General features: G+C 45.6%; 2 protein-coding genes across 9 annotated transcripts in view; one reads left to right on the forward strand and one right to left on the reverse strand.

The window, feature by feature from the left end:
- Positions 1-9581, reverse strand: part of SAP30BP (SAP30 binding protein) — a 29286-nt gene extending 19705 nt beyond the window's left edge. The window contains 4 exon segments of the mRNA XM_002196628.6: positions 5985-6032; positions 8921-9030; positions 9173-9302; positions 9304-9581. Of these exon segments, the coding sequence (XP_002196664.5) occupies positions 5985-6032; positions 8921-9030; positions 9173-9302; positions 9304-9570 (555 nt within the window). The 5' untranslated portion in view covers positions 9571-9581.
- Positions 9380-18593, forward strand: part of RECQL5 (RecQ like helicase 5) — a 37592-nt gene continuing 28378 nt past the window's right edge. For 2 of the 8 annotated variants that reach the window (XM_030287215.4, XM_041719806.2), the window contains exons 1-8: positions 9462-9602; positions 10099-10229; positions 11377-11498; positions 13225-13743; positions 14297-14402; positions 14930-15041; positions 17188-17350; positions 17687-17769. In XM_030287215.4, coding sequence (XP_030143075.3) covers positions 10109-10229; positions 11377-11498; positions 13225-13743; positions 14297-14402; positions 14930-15041; positions 17188-17350; positions 17687-17769 — 1226 coding nt within the window. In that variant the 5' untranslated portion in view covers positions 9462-9602; positions 10099-10108. Of the gene's footprint in view, positions 9655-9807; positions 10230-11376; positions 11499-13224; positions 13744-14296; positions 14403-14929; positions 15042-17187; positions 17351-17686; positions 17770-18593 lie in introns of those variants that run through there. The other 6 variants (XM_030287212.4, XM_030287216.4, XM_030287217.4 and 3 more) reach the window with 6 other exon arrangements.

Consider the following 18593-nt stretch of genomic DNA (forward strand, 5'->3'; position numbering starts at 1 on the left):
GGTCCCAAAGCTACCTGCTTCCCTTCACAGCCCCAGGAGCACAACAGCTCCCAGCAGCCTGCCCCTGATCTGCACAGCCCAAAAATGCTTTCAAATCATTTTTGCTTACTACAGTGAAAAAGAAATTCATTGGTGAAGGACCAGCAAGACGTGACAAGGTTGGAGGTGTCAAGGTACTTCGATGATTTTATTCTTTACAGCTTGTTGCAGTGCAGAATCAAGTAGAAGGTGAAGGTGGGCTGTGAAAATTCTGAAGCCTCACAGCAGCAAAGGAAAGACTCAGGAGACAAAATTAACTTCTTGCACAAGCTTTCTGCCCTAGCACACAGTACTAAAAATTCTTCATGGTCTGGAGTAGAGGCAAACTGTAATAGCAAGTATCCTCAGCGAGAAATTCACTCCTTCATGAATGGATCCCACGGAGTTTATCCAGATTTTGCTCCTTCTGTACCCAGAACAGGGCAGCTGGAAGGAGCTATTTTCACCTATTTGCTGGTATTTGAGGCAATGCTCCATCTGTGCTGACTGCTCAGCCTCTCACTGCAACATGCACAGACCTGCACACTCAGAACACTGTTTGAGAACAGCAGCCAGAAATAATTGCAGCTACAGAGCCGGACTTGAAGAACTCAGAGCTTTATCAGGTGAAATATGCAATGGGAAGCAGCTCCAGAAAAGACTTTTCTTCAAGTTTAAAGACAAACAGAACAAGCCCGGATCTTCTTTGGAAGAAGGCAAGCCACACCTGTGTCAATAATCCCTGGTATTCAGTACTGCAGGGAGTGAAGAGTCTGCTGCAACATGTATGCCCGGCGGGGAGGAAGGAACAAGCATGTCCACGGACATGTCTCATCTTCCAAACAGCTCCAGAGCTGGATGGAAGCCAGGAGCTCTCCAGGAGGTATTCCAAGTTCAGAGCCTGACAAGGCTGTGATCTGTCTCCCTCTCAGACAGAGCTGGAGACAGGAGTACGTGTGGCAAGGGGCAAAATAATCCCAGTTGCCAAATGTTGTTTTGCTTCCTGCACGCAGAACAGCTTTGACTGCCTGTGATATTCTCTGGCAATAACCAAGGTTCACCCAGATATCAGCTGGTATCAGCTGGTTTCATGTCTGGGCAGTGCAGAAACAGCATTTGCAGCTGAGTTACCTCTACTCCTCTCTAAACTCTCTGGTTCTCTCTATAGAGCTCTGAAAAAGCATCTGTCAAACCTAAAACAAGGGAAAAACACACAGAGTTGGAAGCATTTTACAACATTATATTAAAAGGAAGCTAAAACACAGAAAACAAATCTGAGTTTGCAGCCTGGCACCTTCAGGCTGTGCTTCCAGGCAAAGGAATGAGTGAGGAAACAAACCACAGGAGTTCTAACCTTGACCCCGACCCTGGGAACTGCACAGTTCATGCTTTGAAAGTGTTTACAGAGGTATGCTCACAGCCATGCATAATGCAAGAATATTAAGTTAAGCACAGAACATTTCCCAAACATACTTTTCCCCTTCTTTGGAGCAAAATAATTACACCTGAGATGAAAGCTAATGAGTAGGTTCAAGTATTTTTTGAGAACCTGGCTTGATGAATGTATGCTGAATTCAGAAAAAATAATATGCCATATCAAAGTAAGAGTTAATTTCAGGGATTACATTACTGCACACACACCCATTTACTGGTTCTCAGCACTTACCACTTTTACTTTAAATCAAGATAATTTTGGTATTTAAACAAACAGGTCAATGGGTAGGCAAGATAAAAAAAACCACCGCAGTCAAAAGCCTCTAAGTATTAGTACACACCTACACATCATAACACAGTAGAATTACCTTACAGGTATGCTGGATCAATAAAAGCTAAACATAATAAAGAGCTGATGATTATCAAGAGGAGGTACTTAGACATGCTTTAGAGGCACAGTATTCCTCTGAAAATCTGACAGCCTTCTGAGAGATCCCAGCTTGGCTGCCTCTCCATACAACACCCCGAGCGTGCAGAGGGGACCCTTAAAACAAAACGTGGAAACGAAAACATCAAAGTAGCCACCTGTTCTGAAAAACTGCTACCATGTGTCAGGCATTCACCTGCCAAGGGAGTGGCAAATTTCTTAGCTTTCCTGCACTGGCTGGTCCTGAAAGAACAATCAAGGCTCAAGAGTTAATTATTTCCCTCTGGGAAAGCTCCAGGAGCCAAGCTGCAGGGCTGGGCTCTGTCCTTGATCAACACTTGCAACCTGGTATTCATCCAGTCCTCCAATATGAAGCACAGAACCCCTCAGGTGAGGCTTGGAGCACAAGGTCAATATTTTAAGGTTCATTTTTCATTTTCCAGCAGAGCTGGTCCATTTAGTGAGCTCTGAAAGCTCCTATCTTGTTACTGCATCAAGGCTGTAACCAGAGCCAGCTGCTGGCCAGAGCCCCAGCACCCTGTTAACCCTGTCCTTCCAAACTAACACAACACCACATTTCACACCCAAGCCCAAACCTCCTTTAGTTTGTACCCAGGGCTCCATCAGCTGAGGAAAGGGCACAAAGAACTCATCCAGGCTGTGGATTTCACTCTTTCAGCATCACTGTTAAAGAACAGGTTTTGTTGACTATTTCTTCTCCCTTCCAAGCAGAAGGTTTTGTTTCTAAAGTGGTTTTAAGGCAGATGCTTGTTTACAATTGGTGACTGCACAGGTAAAAGGGATTGTGGCCATTCACAAACCTGTCCTGTGCCAGAGCCTGAGCATCCATCCAGCTTTGATTTCTGGAAGAGCAGTTAGCTCTACCCAGATTTGAATCGCCAATTTCCCATGAGTGCCTGAAGCACTTCAAAATTCAGTTACACGATGCAACTGAATAAATCTGAATATATCTGAATCTGTTGCTTAAAAAGAAGGATTCTGCTTTTTGCTGCAAGCACAGTGTGTTTCTGAAGAACTCACAGATGCTCAGTAACATGAATTCCATGGGCTAGAAGTCTGCTCTGGAAGAATGCATCTAGGTGACTGATGAGGCTTAAATATTCTCCTCTTCCTGGCACACCTTTCCTCCAAACAGGTGCATAAAAACTTCTCTATCTCGCCAAGCAGTGTTTGACATGACAATGTTAGAACTTGGAAAGCTTATTGTGGCTTGCTCCTTGACAAAAAAAAAATAACCCATAGGAAAGCTGAAGTCCCAACCAGCACTTGGTATTGGCTTCCCCTCCAGTGAGGAACCAGGGCTGAACAGCCAAAGGAGTGTTCCTTCATCAAAACCAATGAGCGCAGATTCCTTGGAATCAAGAGAAAAACCTGAAAAATAAATATCCTTCCCAGTGGGGCTGAGGCAGGCTCTAAATTCCACTCTCCCCATCATCTCTTTACCAAAGAATTTTTACATCATTCTCCACTTTCTGTCTCCTCTGACTCCACCCACAACTGACCCTTTGGAGGTTTTGTGTCTGGCACTATCCAAGTGCACAATGAGGCCAAATCACAGGGTGCACCAGCAGCAAAGGAACTGCTCCACACAACCTGGCTCCATTATTCAAGGTATAAGTTCTAGGTAGTTCATTCACAATGTGTACAAAGAGGCAAAACAAGAGGAAAAAAAATATATGTATCTTCAGGGCTTGAAATGACTATAATTGACTGATGAATTGCATTGTCTTTTTCTATTTCATGCATTTTAAATTATTTACTTTCTCCCTATGGTCAGACTCAGACTTTGGAAAAGCCCTAGCCATATATAAAGAGCATGGGGAGTCTATTTAAACATGTTTCCAAGTCTCTGATGTCTCCGTGAAACTAAGCAGGCACAACTATAACACTCTGCAGGTTCAAAACAAAATTAAGTTACCCAAAAGTGTAAGCAAGTTATAATCGAGGACCTCCCTTTTGGCTGCACTTTGGATTTACAGTAACTGCAACACGTGTTAGCTGTCACAGACATTACAAGCTCCAAGCAGTGAGGGTGGAGGAGAACACTGCCACTTGGTGGAAAAAGGGGATAGGAAACATTTGCAACTGCTCCAAGCACAAATACTTCCACAGGGATGTTCATCTCTCCCCATCCCAAGTGAGTTTCCAAACAGCAGGGTTGCTGCAGCTGCACCAGTGCCCCCACAGCAGCACAGCTGCCTCCACAGCCCCACCTTGCCCAGTGCCAGCTGGCTCTACAGCTATCACTTAATATTCAAAAAAAACCCAAAAAAACCAAAACCAAAACAAAAAAAAACCGCAAAAGGCCAAAGGACACAATTCCCTTTTTCCCCTGTGTTTGAAGACATCAATTAAGGATGATATGGAAGTATGGAAGTCTGAAGCTCAGAAGTTTCACACTCAGTTCACCTTTCATGCCACACTGGGACGGCAGGAATTGCATTTTACCATTATTTTATTGATTTCCTTTAATTCACATTTTCAGTTCTTGCAGAGTTACTATTGCACAGTCCACCAAGATACAAAATGCTTTTTATTTTTAATATATTCATCATTTCTTTGCTTCCTCACTGAAGCTGAAATGCTGCTCTGTGGCCACATGTGGCTCTTCTTCAGAAGCACAAAATGCACCTGGACAGCAGCACACAAAACCCACTGAAAGCAAGAGGCTTCTTAAACAAGCCAACATGAAATGTCAGTGACATATTAAAGCAGCACCCGCATAATTCAGTGGTGAGGTTTCTGGCATGTATGATTACTCATATAAGAGCAACTACAGTCTAATTCAGTTTTTTCTCTCTGCCAGACCTACTCTCCACTGCCCTGAAGTCCTACAGCCCTTTTAGAGAAGACAGAAATGCACACACTTGCAACAGGGCCCTACTACACAACTTCAAAAACTTGATTTACACCAAATTTATCTTCTAAGGAAAATCCATATTTTTACTTCACAGTGCACATTTGAATCCAGCAGTTTTTACAGAAGCATCTTGCTGGCATGTTACCAGGGCAAAAATGTAGAAGTAGAAAAAGGATAAAAGCGAGAGATTTCCTTTCCCTTTCTTTAAAAAAAAAATCATTCTTGCAACAAGGAAAGAAGAAAATACATTCCTGTTTCCAAGTGCTTGGGAGCCATTTCACACACTGAGACCTTACCAGCTGCAGTACAGCTGCCAAGATTTCCAACTGTGTATCACTGTAAATCCATAAGAATATTGAAAAAGGTGCTGCTATAAAACTAATTCAAATAGAATAGTTAAACACATGCTTTTGCCTTCATCTTAGCCTATCAAAGCCCTGTCGTAAATCAAATTCTCTACAGATTTTTGCTTTGCAGCACAGTCCTCTGGTTTTTGTAGCAGAGTATAGGGACTGCCTGCATCCTTGAGGAAGCTGCTGGATAAAATAAATGCCCTTGCAATTGTTCATCACTCAGCATCCCTGATGAACAGGACTGCTTCTACTGAATAAACATAAAAAATTTAAACACAGTTGTCTATAGTTTCAAATGGATTTGGTCTTTTGTCCTCCAGCTTTTAGCCTGATCCACACCCTGTGTGCTGTTAAATACCTGCTGTTCAGCAGGAACAAGGTGAAATCCCAAGATAAAGATTTCAATTTCAACTATTTATAATAACTATTATCTTATTTAACTTTTTCAATTTATCTATGACCTTTACAAAACTGCTTCATTCAGAAGGACAGAGCTGGAGAGAACTGAATTGATTCTGACACCTTCCATGGCCTGTAAGAGCACAGGATCATTTATTCATTAAGTTGTTCTAAACAAAGAAATTATTCCAACTAACACTGGTCATACAGAATTCTGTACTGGATGCTGCACCTCCCACATCACTGCAAAACAGGTGAGATACTGTCAGCAAACTACAGATCTAATGCACAACATGACCAAATTCATGAAGGCCAACCTTTGGCAGAAGCCAGAACTAAAGTCAGAAATACAGGTTAAAGCTACAAAAGGTGTGGAACTAACTACAGATCACAAATGAACACCAAGCCATGCTGTTAAAACTTACTCCTCTACTGAGCTTCCCCACCACCACCAAACCACACTTTCAAATACCTTTAGGTCACCAGCCTCAGGTTTTTCAGTCTCTGAATCGTCATCTTCCTACAAGACAAGAATTTACAGGATTAAGCTTAAAGAGCAAGTCTGGCAAGCAACTGAACTTACAGCAAAGGGCATTCAGCAGCCCAGCAGCAGTCCAAGACCCTTTCCATGGAGAGCAGTTTTGTCCCACCCACTCATAACCAGAAAAAAGGTCCTACAGTCAGGGGGAGAAGTGTTTGTTTGGTTTTGGGGTTTTTTGTAGGCAAAAGCATTACTCAGCAGCAGTTGTCCCTACAAAACTCATGCAGCTCTGGAATGCTCAGAATTAGACAACAAGAAGCAGTAGAACTGGGGAAAAAAGCATTTGTCCTTTGATAATTCTGTCCCCTCCAGTTGGCAAGTGGTGATTGAAGAGCCTCTGTTCAGCAGTACCCACAGAAAAAGCAGCATTTGCAAGACCTGTGATAGTCCCAAGCATCAGCAACACACACAGGACACACAGCTGGCCTGCCACCAAACCAAACATGCAGGCTTGGAGAGGGTCTGGCCTAGCACCAAGCTCCAGGGATCCAGCAGACACCACTTCCTTGCTGGTGCAGAGCTCTTGTGCCTTGCTTGCAGATGCTGTGAACCTCCACAGAAGGGAACATTGACAAATTCCAGGTAACAGTCTCCATTTCTTAAAAATTTATTTTATGAACCAGAAATAAACCAAAGAACTGGGCCAACTTCTGCCCTGTGAGAGCTTAAAATACTGAACACAGCATTGTGTGAAAATCCACACCAGGTGAGCAGGAAGCTCCAGCAGTAAACCTGCTGTCCCCTCACTGGGCATCCTCCCAGTACCCCTGTTTCTAGACATAAACACATTCTCTGGGTTCAAAACAAGTTTGAGGAGCAGAAAGTGTTTTTCATGCTCACATAACTCAGCAAAATGGTTTTTCTTCCAAACTCTTCCACAAATTTCAATGTTGGCCCCAAAACAAGAACTTGGTGTTTCAGCTTCAAAAAGGGCCACAAAAGAAAAAGTAAAATGAGAGGTGCAGCTGAAAGGAAGAATTTACAAGGAACTGCTCACCTCAAAGCATTGGCACATGAGCCAGTTCTGACAAGGCAAGCTAGAGACTGACCACACAATAACCTCAGTAAGTTTTAACTGACTGAATTAAGATGCCTCTTACAGATTTGAGACACGAACTCCTTCACTTCAGCTACTCTCCAGCTTCCCTTTCTGAAAGATGCACATATGACAATAATTCAGTCCAGACTGTCAAAGGTTAATTACAGTGAGTTTGTAACAAGCAAAGAACCAACTAACTTGGTGTTCACCACAAATGAGATTGCTCTCCCCTCCACAGTCTCTATTATATAGATAAAAGTGACTTTCATCAAAGCAATAATGGGTTGATTTATCCATGCTGCAAACAGTAACTGAAACAGCTCCCAAAAACTTCTGACCTAGCAGGGAGTAAGAACATTAACAAACAAAGCAGAATTACTGAGAACTGCCTTTGAGTAAAAACAGAGGCTTTTCAGTCACTGCTAAAGTAGTTAAAACACCCACTGAGTTGTACAGAGAAAAGCACAGGACAGCCTGAGAGCACCTCACCCTTCTTTCTAAAAACAACTCATAACCCCACGAGCTATCAGCACAAGCAATGCCACAGAAGTCTCCAAGTCTGCTCAGAGAATATTTAATGGGAAAAAAAAAAAAGGGGAAGTAACTTGTGCAACCTGCACTGTAAACACAAACCAAGATCCACTGGCTGATACCAAAGTGATTGACTGATTGTCCTTTCCTGAACAGCAGCTGATGGTGGAGAGCTGCAACCTGCACCAAAAGTTGTGTATGCAATAAAGCCACTCCATTTACAAGCCCTTTACAATACTAACTAAACACAGCTGACCTTGGCAAGCACCTGGATCACACACTGGGCTTCCTTTGAACTAGACAGACCTCCCTGAAGCAGAGTCTAGAAGTGCTGGATATAAAAAGGAGAATCACTGAGGCAGTAAAAAGGTTCACTGCTTTGCTAAGGGAGACACCAGGGGCAACAGAACAGAACTTAAAACAAGAACAAGAGACTGAGGAATATCTTGGCTGCTACCTGGGCAGACAAATGGCAGAAAAGAGTGTCTCCTAAGAGACTGATCCAACACACACAAAGCAGATTTCAGTGAGGAAAAGTTACAGGAGTAGCCCTGGGTTTTTGGCTATGTGGTAGAAGAAAGAACTGGAATAGGAAGAAGATAACACGGTGGTAAGAAAAAAGTTGAACATAAAGAAAGGAGATAAGAATTTTCCCTTTTCTCCTCCAAACTTATTGTTTCACTCCCCCAGACCCAGGGCAGAACTACACATCCTTCAGTGTGATGCAGCTGCACTCTCAGACTGTGAGTTCCACGTCCTGGGCCCCCACACTGCTGTTATCTCAGAATTCAGGTGATATCAGACATGTGCCATGCACCTGTGACAGACAAAAGCCACCCACATGTAGACAGGACACTGTTACATCAAGGTGACTTGATGCAGGGAGTGCATTGAGCTACACACAAAAGAATAATTAAGACAGCACAGAAATTTATTCTTTTCAATCCACCAGCTGACAGTGTGGTCCTCTTACAAAATTCTTATAGGTCAACTATGTTTAAAGAACAGCTTTCATTTGGAATGACTATAACAGCCTTTTTCCCATAAAACAGTCCAGCGACACCAACACAGTAACGAGCAACATGAGCTTGCCAAGCTGCTGATGGGTGTCAGGGCAAATGCTTTCCACTTGAAAACAAAGTGGAAAGGAGGAGGTGGAAAGTGCTGAAACCCACACCACGAGTCCAATATTCCAGGTTCCATCACGGGTCGCTATTCAGGGTTTTTAGTTGAAAGAGAAAAGCCTCTACAATCTACATAAGGTCAAGACAAGCTGCCACAGCAGGGAGGTACTTACTGACTGCCTGCTGTTGTCATCGTCCTCCTCTTCGTAGCCTTCCTCATCCCCATCCAAGCGGGTAAAGTCATCTTCCCCGTACCCAACTGACACCAGGCCTCCTTTCTCTCCTAAGGAGGAAGAGAAAAGGTGAGGTGACAGCGTGCGGGCCCTTCCCTTCCCACAGGGGAAAGCGCCAGGCCAGCGCGGGCCGCGCGGGGGAAGCCTGGCGCCCCAGCCCGCCGCCTGTCCCAGCCCCCTGCCCTCCCTCACCCGTGGGCGCTCCCCCATCGCTCCCCGCCGTGCCGGCCTCGCTGTCCGACTCCGGGTCCGAGTCCTCGGCGTAAACCGCCAGCGAGGAGAGAACGCTGCGCTTCGCCGCCGCCATCTTCCGCCCCGGCCGCGGCGCGCTTCCGGCGCGCGGGGATGACGCACGCGGCGCTGTCACCATGGCAACGCTGCCCTTCTTCCGCCCTCAGCGGCTCCCGTTGCACCGGGGGAGCACCGCCCTCACGGCCACCGGAGAAGCTGCTCGGGGAGTTCACGGCCGGAGGGCGACACCCTCCGCGAGGCGGAGCGGAGCGTCCCTGGGGAGCAGAGGGGATGAAAAGTGCGCGGGCTGGGCCTTTAAGTGAAGGTTTTGACGTCATTTTGTGGCGCCGCGACAGCATCTGCGGAGGGAGGGGGCCGGGACAGGGCGGAGGTGAGGCAGGGAGGGTGCAAGGACACAGGGCCCTGGGAAGGAAGGAAGGGGGGTGGGTGAGAAGGAGCTGCACCCCGCTCCGTGTCGGGTTTGGTGTGGGGGGTCTGCCCGCACACCCCCTCCATAGCGGGTTTGGTGTGGGGGGTCTGCCCGCACACCCCCTCCGTGTCGGGTTTGGTGTGGGGGGGTCTGCCCCACACCCCCTCCATAGCTGGTTTGGTGTGGGGGGTCTGCCCCACACCCCCTCCATAGCGGGTTTGGTGTGGGGGGTCTGCCCCACACCCCCCTCCGTGTCGGGTTTGAGCCCCCCGAGCTGTGCCCAAGGGATGGGGCTGGCCCAGAGTAAACCCGGTGTGGCCCTCTGCAGTGAGGGGGTCTGGACAAGCGTCCCTGAGAGCCCCGACAAAAGGGGCAGGGGTCCCTGGGGGAGGCCGTGCAGGTGGCAGGGGGTCGGGGTGGCAGCGTGTCCGGGTCTAGCTCAGGTTCCTCTTCGCAGCATCCTTAGGATGAGCGGGAAGGCTCCCCCAGGCCTGGAGGACAGGGTCCGGAAAACACTGCAGAAGGTCTTCGGGTTCGAGTCCTTCAAGACTTCCCTGCAGGAAAGTGCGACCATGGCTGTGGTGAGAGGTGAGGCTCGGCACGGGAGACGTGTGGAGCAGTGCTGGGTGTCCATCTCCATCCCTGCGGGGTGACACTGCAGGAGCTGCTGTTGTGCCTGCTGTGAGCACACCTCACTGGACTAAGCAGCAGCACCCAGCCCTTCACTCCCTCCTCTGTTCTGAGGTGGTTTTGGTGGCCCAGGGGCACGTGCTGCACACGAGCTCTGCATCTTTTCCTTTAATTTGTTTTGTAACACTATCATTGTATCGTGGATATGGGAAAATGCAGCATTGTTGGAGTCTTTTCTAGTTGTCTCCTCATGCCTGCTGGTGTGTTTGTGGTTAGATGACATCAAACCTGTAAACATCCAGACATTTTCAGAGTAAAACTGTCCTTGTGTTGAAGATAATACCAGCAGAGGACTTGATTTCTTGGCATAGCTAAGATAATCAGAATCATGGGGCCTTAATCAGAAACATTTTTTTTTGCTGATGTTGACACATGCCCCAACAGCCAACCAGCTCACACAAACAAGCTGCCAGCTCTCCCAGCAGCTTTCTCAGTGTGAATCAGAACAGTGCCCAGTTCAGTTTCCATCTATCACCACTCACTGTTGACAACAGACCTGTCAGAAGTGGGATTCTGTGTGCAAGGTGTCTCTACCTGTTAACCTGGTGTCACTGGCACCTTCCTGGCTTGAGCTGGATCCTGGTTAGTGCAGGAACAGTCACTCACTGCAGGGTGTAATCAGTGTGGTTGAGATTTACAACTCCTGTTTCATGTGAGGGGCCCTTTCTGGGATAAGCTTTAAGATGAGGTGGTGAAGTTCTGTCATGGGGCTCATACTGTGGTAAGTGGAGGTCTGTAAAATGAGTGAAAGCAGCTTTTCTGGAGGAGATTCAGCATGAATAACTTAACTTCTCTTTATCTTGGTTTCTGTGTATCTTCTGGTACTTTTGTACAGCTGCCTCTAAATGTTTACAAAGCAATCTGAGGTTCTTTGAAGGAAACCACTGCTGGCATGCTGTGCTTTTAGAACCTAAACTGAAGGGTTTTTCTTGCTGTGCCACCTGGTACATGCACACATGTGCTGTCACTGCCCACCCCTCCTGCCTGAGCCCGAGGAACTCAACACCACACAGAGGCCTTGAGCTTTCTTCTGTTGTTTTTGCAGGAGAGAAGGATGTCTTTGTGTGCATGCCCACAGGGGCAGGGAAATCCTTGTGCTACCAGCTTCCTGCAGTTCTGGCAGTGGGCATCACCATTGTCATTTCACCTCTGATTGCACTGATTCAGGTAACTGTCTCCTGTTAGCTGGGGAATAGCAGACAGGGAAGAGGAGGCTCTGGAGGCACAGCAGCTGCCCTCTTGCTTTTCTGCCCACAAGTCTCTGCTGCTGACCTGCCTCTGGATTCTCTTGATGTCTCAGTGTGCTTTCCTTACCTTGGGATAGGTGAGGACAGCAGAGTATCTCTGGTATGATACTTTGCATTTCTTTAAAAGAATGGTTTTGCCTCTAATAATAACCTGGTGGTTTTTATAACTGAGCCTTTCTCCATTTTCTCCAGACATTAGCAGCAAAGCAGACTAACTCAAATACACCAAAAGATGGATCTTTAACCAGAAAAAAAAAAACTTCCACTTTACCTATAATCACTCCAGAAGTGATGAAGTTGCCTTTGAAGGCACAATTCATTCTGCATCAAAATGTCTTTTTGTTGCAGTCAATCTGTGATGGGAAGAAGCTGGTTTAGTAGAGCTGCTCCATGAGCACTTTCATCTGTGAGACTTTTTTCCCTCTGTTTTGCCTTTTCTACTGTTTCATCACCTGTTGGGAGAAACAATTTCCTGTAAGAGCAGCTGTAGCATTACTTAGACTTGTGCAGACCATTAGCACTGCATGACATCTGGTGCTGAAGGCTGCTGGGTTGGGATTTGTTATTTGTGGAATTATTTTAACTCCTTTACAATCTCACTGTAATGCACATTAAAAATCATAGCAGGCTTGGAGATGCTTCTCAGGAAGATACCATAAAGAGTGAATTTGTTCCAAGTGTGAGGATTACTGATGAAACTCCAGCATGGCCAATATCAGTGAAATGGAGGTTAAGATATCATTGATAAGAGCATTACAAATAGGTTGAGATGGGCTTGATGAGTCTTAGGGGAAAGAGCTGGAGTAAACCCCCAGAGTCTTCTCATCAAGCCCTGAGAAGGGGTTGCTGTGCCTGAAATGATCATGATGTATTTCAGTGTAGCCAAACTTCAAGAGTTCAGCCTGTGCAGTTCATTATAGGGAAGACTGAGGGGTGACTGAACAGAAAACAGAAAGAGACATTAAATCAATTACTGAAGCCAGATATTGAGTAAAATAATGAGATAACTGTTTTTCAGGACTCTTCACATCCTGAAATATCAGGTGCTAGTCAAGTGCAAGTGAGCAGGGGACAGGGAAGTGAATTTGTATGGCCAGTGTTCATCTGGATGTGATGCCATGTTTTCTTCTTGGTTTTCATGACACAATTCTCATCCATGCTTCTGGTTCTGCTTCAGTGGTGATTTGCATGATCCTTTTATTTTGTCCTGTCTCAGTTGTGTTAGGACATCCTTCAGTTATGTAGGAGTGAGCTGCTCCCTGTTCTTGCAGGGTGGGAGTGTCCATGTTCCATCTGTGACTACTCAGTAGGGTAAATATTGAGACATGTTCAGGTCACTGTGCCTGTGATGAGTTGTTCTGCACAGATCCCTGCTGGTGTTCCCTAGCAGCAAAAAGACTGTCTTAAAGTGAAGGGATGCACAAAAATGTAGTTGAATGTAAGAGTTGGATGGAGCTCACAAGTGAAGGAAAAGGCATCTAGAGTTGAAGTTGTAACTAACAGGACTGTAGGTGTGTGTTGTCCTGGGATTTGATCCTGGAGGTGGAAGCTGGGGCCTCACCTGGGTCTCCCTACTAATCTTTCTTGGTGCTGGTGACTTTCTTTATTCCCATTTGATTTTATTTTCTATTTTGTATTTACTCTAGGATCAAGTGGACCACCTGCTGGCTCTGAAGATCAAAGCCTGCTCTCTGAACTCCAAGCTGTCTGCCCAGGAGAAGAAAACCATCCTGGCTGACTTGGCAAGTGAGAAGCCTCAAGTAAAGCTCCTGTACATCACCCCAGAGATGGCAGCTGCCTCTTCCTTCCAGCCAACACTGAACTCCCTGGTGTCCAGAAACCTCCTGTCCTACCTGGTCATTGATGAAGCTCACTGTGTATCGCAGTGGGGACACGATTTCCGCCCCGACTACCTGCGCCTGGGCTCGCTGCGCAGCCGCATCCCCCACACCCCCTGCGTTGCCCTGACTGCCACTGCCACCAAGCAGGTCCAGGAGGATGTGGTGGCAGCACTTAAACTCAAGCAGCCACTTTCCACCTTCAAGACTCCTTGTTTCAGATCTAACTTGTTCTATGATGTGCAGTTCAAAGAGCTCCTTACTGATCCGTACGCCAACTTGAAGGATTTCTGTCTGAAGGCGCTTGAAGTGAAGGGCGCCACTGGGGTAGGTTGTACCTCTGGGAAGAAAACTAAACTGGACAAAATCTACCCTAATGGGGCCTTCTGGGGGTTGGTGGGGCCCTCACAGGTCTGTGGCAGGAAATCAGGAGGTCCTGGCAAGGAAAGTGCTCCTGTGTATTTTCTAAGTCCTCTAAAAGTGCACACCTATGTTTTTTAGTTCCTCTAAAACAGGTAGAATGTGGAGGCTGTGGTCTTGTCAGAGGTGTCCTCAGAACAGGGTTAGTATAAAAGAAAATTGATTAGGAATACAGAACAAGCATTTCCACTTGGTTTGTCACATGTTCTGTGACCATTGTGTGCTTATGTTCTGCTCTTTTAGAGTTGTGAGGGGGAGCAGAAGCATTTGAAGTGTTGAATTTTCTGCTCTAACACTAATTCTCAAAATAACTCTCTGCAGTTCAGCTATGACCTCTGCACCTGGGTGTGTTTGTGAGATGCTTCTTGCATTGTGTCTGCTAGGAGAAGATGAGGGGCTGTATTTGCAGCATTGTTGTCTGACTTCAGGCAGTGTCCTGGCCTTTGTCTCCTGCTCCCAGGTGTACTCCGGCTGTGGCATCGTGTACTGCAGGATGAGGGATGTGTGTGACCAGCTGGCCATTGAGCTGAGCTACCGAGGGCTGAAGGCCAAGGCCTATCATGCAGGTACCTGAGTCTGCATCTCTCACTGGCTGGGAGAACTGAACTTTTCCACCTGGGTTGGGGCTACCTAGAAAAAAGCTTTCTAGCATGCTCTGCACTCTGTGTGATGCTCACACACCAGGTCTGTGAGGTAAGTGCAGGCCCTTCACCACAATGGCATTCCCTTGTTTCCAGAACTGTTGGTTTTGTTGGATCTTTCATGGCCTGAATATAACAACTGCGTTTATCCCGGGTGGGGAGCTAGATTTTTTCCTCTGGAATAAAAACAGCTGCTGCTGACTTCTGCTTGGTCCCAGGCCAGTTTAAACACTGGGAAGAGAGGAGTGTGTACATCAGACAGTTTTAGTGAGGGAGTTTTCCTGTAATGGGGGAATGGATGAGAAAGAAAATCCTCTTGTTTCTTTCCTTCTTGCTTTTTTGGGGTTTTGTTTTTGTTTTGGGATTTTTTTTTTTCTTCTTGGGGGTTGGGGTTTGTTTGTTTTTTGTCTGTTTTTTTTGTGGTGTTTAATTTCTTCTCTTTTCCTTCCCAGGGCTCAAGGCAGCTGACAGGACTTCTGTCCAGAATGAATGGATGGAGGAGAAGATCCCTGTCATTGTTGCAACCATCAGTTTTGGAATGGGAGTAGACAAAGGAAACGTCAGGTGTGTGAGGCTGGGTGTTGTGCACCATCAGAGACTGAAACCTGAGCAGGGGGAAGGACAAGTCTCAGGCTCTGTTACCTAATCCGCCTGACTCAACTGCCTGATGAACACTTGCTTAAGCCAACAAAACCAGTGCTGGATGTTTTTTATCTTAGAAGCAGCAAAACCAAACCTGGGAGGGCTTTGTCAAAAAAGGCAGCAGAGCTCCTCTTTGCCAGTTATCCTCAAAATCAAGAAAATTGGAGGAATGCTTTTCTGCCACACCCTCCAGGGTTTCAGAAAGAGCCATCTCAGTGCAATCACAGCTGTCTCTTTCACTTCTCTAAGTGCAATAGCTGCTGTTTAAAGGCAGTGGAAAGAAAATCTGCACCTAAAATAATTCACCCACCCTCTATTAAAATAGTCAGAGCCAGCTTTTTTTGGAGATCTCTTGCAGTGCAATGAGGAAAAAATAGCCCTTCACAAATGGCAATAACCATATAAAAATACAGCTCTGGTCCAAGGACTGAAACTTTGCACATGGTTTGCCATTGCTGTTCCTCTTAGATTGCTGTTCCCATAAGGGCTCTGGGTTAGAATCCCTGCCCTGCAATATGGCTGTGCTGAGTAATTATTGTGATCACTTACTAGAGGGATAATTCAGGTGCAGCTGAGACAACACCCACAAGAGACCTGATGTCTAAAATCCACAAACAGAAGCTGCTCTGAATACTGTGAGAGAAGGGCAGGATATCACTGAGCCAATCCCATCAGTTCACAGCTGTGCCATCCCTCTGCCTGTGTCACTGTGCTGCCAGGAAACAGGATCCCATAGCAGAGACAATTTTACTCTTTGACACATCTTTCCAAACAGAGAAGTGAGGAGTCTCCTAGGACATGAATTAATGACCTGCTGAAGCACTCTGTCCTGTCCAGTGGTCATTAAAAAAGGCAGAGAGTGACTGAAATGCATAGGGCTGACTGAAAGTGAAATATAGCTGAAATATGCTTGTAATCTGGTTAGTTTACAAGGAATAGAGTTAAAATGACTCATTACAGGCATTTTTAAAAATTACTTAAAGAACTTTATACCCAAGCCTAGTTAACAAGGCACTGCTGCTTAGCCTTTGCTCTGTGTTGGCAGATTTCTGAGTATGCATGCATATGTTATCAAATAAGATCAGGTCTGACAACTTCTGGAGGTGACTTTTCTGGACAAAAGGGAAAACAGAGGTGGTGTCCCTTTTTATTCTGATGGAATCTGCTCCTCTCTCTTCACTGTTAATTCAGTTCTGCTTAAAATTATTTATCAATTTCTTCAGCAAACTTCCTGATGGTGTTTAATTGTGCAGGGCTCTGATGCTTCCTGCTTGGCCTGTTCCAGGGCTGTTTCTGTTTGAAGAAACACATTTGCTTGCTTTTGTCATTTAATCTTTAGCTACACCTGTATGCATCATACCTGCCCTTGGGTCATGCTGGCTTTGAGGCAGACTTGAAAACATTGGCAGCATTACTGTGCAATCCTCTCAAAACAGGTACAAGCTGAATAGTCAGGTAAAAGCAGGTTTAAAGCAGTCTTGCAGTGCTGTGTTGAAAAGCTTCCTGCAGAGATTACATAAAATTTACTAATGATTCTGTACTCATATTTGCTGGTTCGGAAGGTTGCCTTCATCTGAGAAGCACAATGAGCTGGAATTTCCCAAAATGAAGATTTTTGGCTTTCCTTTTAAAAGAAAGTATTTAAAAATGTGTTCCGTAATGGTGCAGTTGTGTCCCACAAAATAAATGACTTTTTTATTAATGCTGCATTTTATAGTAAAATCTCCCAAACTACTTAATTCGGTGTCCTTATTCTCAGTCTTCATAGCTGCACAGTTGTATGCAAGTTTGGGATACTCACATGCTCATTCTTTTCTATCCATTTGGACTGGCATTCTGCTCACATGCTGTCCAGCTGCATTTGTTTTCTTATAGCTCTGCTGCTTTCCATGTCCTGTGCATTAAGAGGACTAAAACTTCAGTGTGCAAATTTTCTTGCTGCGTTCCATCCTCTTTTATGTTTTGCTGTCCTGTTTTTTGCTGTTGCTGATGCCCACAGACACCACACTGGTGTGTGCAGTGCTCTGAGAAGCCTGCAGCCTCATGTTCCCTGTTTTACCACGTGCAGATTTGTTGCCCACTGGAATATTGCCAAATCAATGGCTGGATATTACCAGGAGTCTGGCAGAGCTGGGAGAGATGGAAAACCATCCTGCTGCCGCCTCTATTACTCAAGGAATGACAGGGATCAAGTCAGCTTCCTGATCAAGAAGGAGCTCTCTAACATCCAGGTGAGAGCTGCAGAACAGTACCCACCTGCCTGCATCACACTGCCTTGGCTCTGGTCTTGTTTGCCTGCAGTAATCTCTGAATATGAAAAGATGAAATGAAATGTTCCGAGTCTAGAGCTGTGTGGAGACCCATTTCAAGGGATAGCAGAAGGAAGGGAAGTAGGGAAGGCAAAGACTACCAGAGCCAGTTCTGTTAGAGAGGAACAGAGCAGACAGGGAGGTGTCTGTAGCTGTTTGCCATGTAGCTCAGAGGGTTGGATTTAATCGTTACTAGAGTTACTCTATCTGTGTAAATTTAAATTGAAGACTACAGTTCCTTGTCCCATCTACTTTCAGGAAAAAAAAGGCACCTTAAAAGAGTCTGACAAAGCTGTGATGACAGCTTTTGATGCCATTGTGAGCTTCTGCGAGGAGCTGGGGTGAGTGCATTTCTTTCACACACCACTGTTAATGCTGGGGAAAACATGCCCTGTTCTTCCAACAAACTGTTATGACTGAGATCTTGCATGTGTCCCTGAGAAATCTCTCATCACTCCCACCTCTGAGTTAACTGAGACCTTGGTCTTGGAGTCTGACCAAATCAGGAGGATGTTTAACTTCTCTGGTGATACATTTTAAAATATTCCATCTTTGATGATGGGTTTACTTAGTTGCATTTGCTTTTGTTTTAACTCTCCTCCTTCAGTACATCACTCCTCTCCTAAGGGGGCAGAGAGCCATTGGATGGGAGGATTTTGATTTAATGTTTCTGTAAATCTCAGCGTCTCCACTCTGCAAAGTGTCTGTGATTCTCACTGACCTTAGAAGGACCTGATGGTGCTTAGAATGTTTCAGAAACAGACTCAAATTATGGATGTCCCCAGTCTAAATGCAGACTAGCAACCACAACATGCCTTGTTCAGGTTTAGTTCATGCCTTGTACGCTGTAATTGTACTAATTGCTGTTCTATGCTGGATCAGACATTAAAGCTGTATTTTTGCCAGGAAAAGAGCAGTATATGTTCACTAACTGAAAATGATCTTTGTGTGTCATGCTTACAAGTTCTTCATTTTGTTTCATTTTTCACATGTGGGTCTAGGACAGCTTTTTCAGCGTGAATGTTACACGTGCTGCTTTTCTGGTGCCTTGGTGAGAGTGTTCTCTCCTTGTCATGTTTGGCAAACAAATCCTGGGTTTACAGGAGTCTTGCTTGTACTGAAGTGTGGCACAACACTGAGCCCTGGGGCACTTGAAGGGGCACTT

Source organism: Taeniopygia guttata, chromosome 18, assembly GCF_048771995.1.
Source record: "Taeniopygia guttata chromosome 18, bTaeGut7.mat, whole genome shotgun sequence".
Lineage (NCBI taxonomy): Eukaryota > Metazoa > Chordata > Aves > Passeriformes > Estrildidae > Taeniopygia > Taeniopygia guttata.